This window comes from Sinocyclocheilus rhinocerous, unplaced genomic scaffold (assembly GCF_001515625.1).
Source record: "Sinocyclocheilus rhinocerous isolate Xijiao unplaced genomic scaffold, SAMN03320098_v1.1 scaffold720, whole genome shotgun sequence".
In the NCBI taxonomy this organism is placed as follows: domain Eukaryota; kingdom Metazoa; phylum Chordata; class Actinopteri; order Cypriniformes; family Cyprinidae; genus Sinocyclocheilus; species Sinocyclocheilus rhinocerous.
The window spans coordinates 554,062-558,341 of record NW_015653468.1 but is presented as its reverse complement, the minus strand read 5'-3'; the positions used below and the strand labels follow the sequence as shown (position 1 = coordinate 558,341).

At 39.3% G+C, this 4,280-nt stretch overlaps 1 protein-coding gene across 3 annotated transcripts in view; it reads right to left on the bottom strand.

The window, feature by feature from the left end:
• LOC107716038 (interferon regulatory factor 2-like) overlaps positions 1–3,352 on the bottom strand; it is a 28,518-nt gene extending 25,166 nt beyond the window's left edge. Inside the window, exons 1-3 of one of the 3 annotated variants that reach the window (XM_016522357.1) lie at positions 3,131–3,352; positions 1,395–1,487; positions 1,110–1,209 (exon numbers count right to left, since the gene is read on the bottom strand). In XM_016522357.1, the coding sequence (XP_016377843.1) occupies positions 1,110–1,209; positions 1,395–1,481 (187 nt within the window). In that variant the 5' untranslated portion in view covers positions 1,482–1,487; positions 3,131–3,352. Of the gene's footprint in view, positions 1–1,109; positions 1,210–1,394; positions 1,488–2,870; positions 3,029–3,130 lie in introns of those variants that run through there. The other 2 variants (XM_016522356.1, XM_016522355.1) reach the window with 2 other exon arrangements.
• Positions 3,353–4,280: the final 928 nt, after the last annotated feature.

Sequence of the window (4,280 nt, the reverse complement as noted above, 5' to 3'; positions counted from 1 at the left end):
AATCCTACAACCCACCCAAACACCCTTGCAACCAACTAGCAAAATCCTAACAACCACCCAAAACGCCGTAGCAACCAACTAGCAAAATTCTAGCAACCAGCCAAAACACCATAGCAACCAACTAGCAAAATCCGAACAATCACCCAGAAGACCCTAGCAACCAACTAGCAAATGCCTAGCAACCACAGAGAACACCCAAGCAACCAACCAGCAAAACCCTAGCGACCACCCAGGACACCCTAGCAACCACCCAACCCAGAACACCCAAGCAACCAACCAGCAAAACCTTAGCGACCACCCAGAACACCCTAGCGACCAACAAGTAACCACCCTAGCAACCAACCAACCCAGAATACCCAAGCAACCAACAAGCAAAACCCTAGCGACCACCCAGGACATATTAGCAACCAACAAGTAACCACCCTAGCAACCAACCAACCCAGAATACCCAAGCAACCAACAAGCAAAACCCTAGCGACCACCCAGGACACATTAGCAACCAACAAGTAACCACCCTAGCAGCACCCAACCCAAAATACCCAAGCAACCAACAAGCAAAACCCTAGCGACCACCCAGGACATATTAGCAACCAACAAGTAACCACCCTAGCAGCACCCAACCTAAAATACCCAAGCAACCAACAAGCAAAACCCTAGCGACCACCCAGGACATATTAGCAACCAACAAGTAACCACCCTAGCAGCACCCAACCTAAAATACCCAAGCAACCAACAAGCAAAACCCTAGCGACCACCCAGGACACCCTAGCAACCAACAAGTAACCATCCTACCAACCAACCAACCCAGAACACCCAAGTAACCCCTAGCGACTACCAAGAACACCCTAAAATCCATCTAGAAACCCTAGCAACCATAATGCAGCATGCCAACAACTCCTCAGATCATCCTAACACTGTAGCAGTGGATTTTGCGCAGGTAATCACCAATTAAATTGTGTTCTGAAAATTAAACCTAGTTTGAATCTAGTCTGATCTAGATCTAGTTTGAATATTCACAATCGCATCCCAACATTTCAAGAACGTCCTGTTTGTACAGCATGTATATGTGCATTTAAGTGCACATATGACCGTTTGCATGCTGACTGCACCTGTATGGATGGCCCAGTTTCGGAAGAGCGGAGCATCTTTCTCCACGTCCCAGCCGTGTCGCGCAGCATGCATCCATGGAATCTGGAATATTCTCTTCTCCTGCAGGCAAAGAACATGCAAAACATGTCACAAGCCAAGACACACCCAATATGCACTGCGTTTGTGCATGCAGTCACGTTTACATGGCAAAATACTTCAAACAATAGCATCTTGCTCACGGCAAGTGTAGTTTCAACAAAACAATGCTGCAAAAAGACAAGTTTAAACAACCACATTCATAGTACCTTGTTGACCCATTTGAGCCCCGGTATTTTACAAGAGTTAATCTGCTCTTCCAACCATGGTCTCATACGCATTCTCTCCACCGGCATGCTGGCCTAGAGAAAGAGAGAGAGAAAGATCTGGAATGTGTCAAAGTTTGACAGCAACTTTTCCTCCTTCAACAGGTTGTACATTCCTCTATGGCTATCCAGGAAGCACAATGACAAACTTTAACCCTATTTCTAAAAGCAAACCTCCAATGGAGAACATCTGAATCACGATTTACTGAAAGTTACTGCAAACAAAATGATTATGAGATATGATTCGTATTTGGGCTTTCGTGAAAGCAAGAGTCAGGACCGTGAGTCAGGATGTGAATGACAACACAAATAGAGGATGTTGGAGTGTTTGTGTGTGTGTGTGTGAGAGAGAGAGAGAGTTTATCTAAGAAAGAGTGCATGTGGTCTGACCTGTAATATCAATCATGCAAGATGAAAGACATGAGAAGATGTTTCTTAATCCATTTTCATTTCACAAAGCTCAAATCACAAGTTACCGATTAACCAATTTGAGCTCATAAAAAGGTTTATAGTTAATCACAATGAAAACTCGCGCTTTAAAATCATCCGTTTGTCGCTCAGACCTTTGAGTTTTTATGGTCCATTAGGAAATGAGAGTGAACAAAGGCAATCAAAACACAGAACAACAACATACAAGCATTACACTGTATACTACATTCTAACATAAGCACAGATAGGCACAATTATGAGCCCCCAAAAAAGTTACAGTTTGAAATACAGGCATAAAACCACACAAAACCATAACCCAATAAGTAGGAATGCATGATATACTGGTCTCATATAGCTGATGTTAGTGAGTTTATATATATATATATATATTTTATATGTAATATTATTAAATATATTATATTATTAAAAAATAATATTTAAGTGTGGACATTTATTTTAGATGTTAGACTGTTTTTACCATCATATTGTGCCAACATAAATGAATAGCATTAGATTATAGCAAAGAATCAGCACTGTTTCTTGAAGACACTTCTCATCTAAACTATTTATACCAACTATTCAACTTTCTCATTAACTATTCATCAGTAAGTTAGTATTTTATACTGTACAGTATAACACTGTAAAGCCTAAATTTAATCAAGCATCATGATTTGAACTTGACCAAAAAATACTAATAATACTAAAAATATAAAAACTATTAACTTTAGTTGTTAGTGCGTTTTATTAACACAAAATCATGTTATAAGAATATGATGCTATATTTATCAGCTTATCAAACATAATTTGGATTCAGACACTGGTGCACCAGTTTATGACAGACACTTTCCATTACAGTGCCCGTGTTACACGCAGTACATGTCCATGTAAGTCAATAACAGCAATAATAATATCCACACGTCCGTGCAAACGTCTCAATAACATAATTTGTCATTAAAAACACGTTATTCGTTAGTTATACTCAGTACTTACGGTGGAGTTACATTGCGGTGTCCCAATCATTCTTACAGCACACTAAATCAGTTGACTTCAACCTCCCCAAATAAGTATGATAGTGTTGTCAAGTCAACTCAAAAGTGAAAATAAATATTCCTTGATTCCCATTGGACCCAAACACCCCATGACTTTCGATTTAACACTCACCCCAGCAACTCTACGTGGCCTACAGCATAAACATCCACTTATATATATATATGAGCTCCATAAATACATGCGGAAATGCAATTTATTACCTGCGACGCGTAGAAATCACTCCAGGAATAATAGCAAAGAGATTGTGAAGAGTCTTGACAATTTGTAGTTCTCGATAACAAAACGAAAAGTCAAATGGGTTTGATTTCGCTCTTCAGATCGAAAGCAAAACAAGTGAAGGAAACAAGCGCTTGGGTGGAAATCCCCAGTGTGCGCGTGTGTGAATGTGCGTTGTGCGCTTACTTCGTGTTTACAAATCCTACTACGGCCAGGGTTTGGATAATTAATATTAACGACGTGGCGAGACGTTCGCGAGCTGATTAGCTAGCATACAGACAACTTCATAGGTGGGCGTGTAAATATTAGTAAAAGTAGGAGGCAGTTAGGGTAGTAACGCCGTGAAGGGGAAGGCTTAGCTAATGAATATTAATTACGCAGCGAGACGCTCGCGCAATGATTGGCTGACAAGCAGAAATGTGGGTGGCAGTCAACGAACGACCCTTTCTATTTTTGAGTAGTATTAAGAATTTGTTTTCTTTTCCAAATGAAAGCCTAAAACAAATAACACAAATCCATTTGCATTATCACAAGAAAAAATTAATGTAATAATGCTCGTGAAATATTGTGAAAAAACAAATAATGTCTTGTTGATATTTTATTGTATATCATAATTATTTTTATTAACATCACGTGTACCTTATTTTATTATTATTCCCTCTCACAGCTTTGATTATGTGTATAGTTTATTTCGCAATACTACATGTAAAACAATAAAATACCTTGAAATCCAAATTTACCGGACGCTCCAGAGACTTCAACCCGAGCAACGTCTCTGAACCTACTAAATATTCATAAGCTAAACCTTTGCCATAGTAGATTTTGCGCTGGTTTGCTCATTGGCTGCAGGCTGAAACGCGAAAGTCGATTTCATTTTCACTTCCTCGTTGTTTCGTTATTGCTTCTTAAAGGCAAAGCAGGCAGAAAAGAAACTCAAGCTGCAACATGCAAATATGTATCGCACTTTAGTGCTGGTTGTGTGTGATTAGAAAATTACCAAGTTTCTGAGACTTCATTTACGCTATATCACATATATTTATATGCAGATGTTGTGCATTGCTGTATGCATCTGACGTAAAATTGCATTCATCTATTGTATGTTTTTATTAAGTGCACTACTGATGTGCACATAAT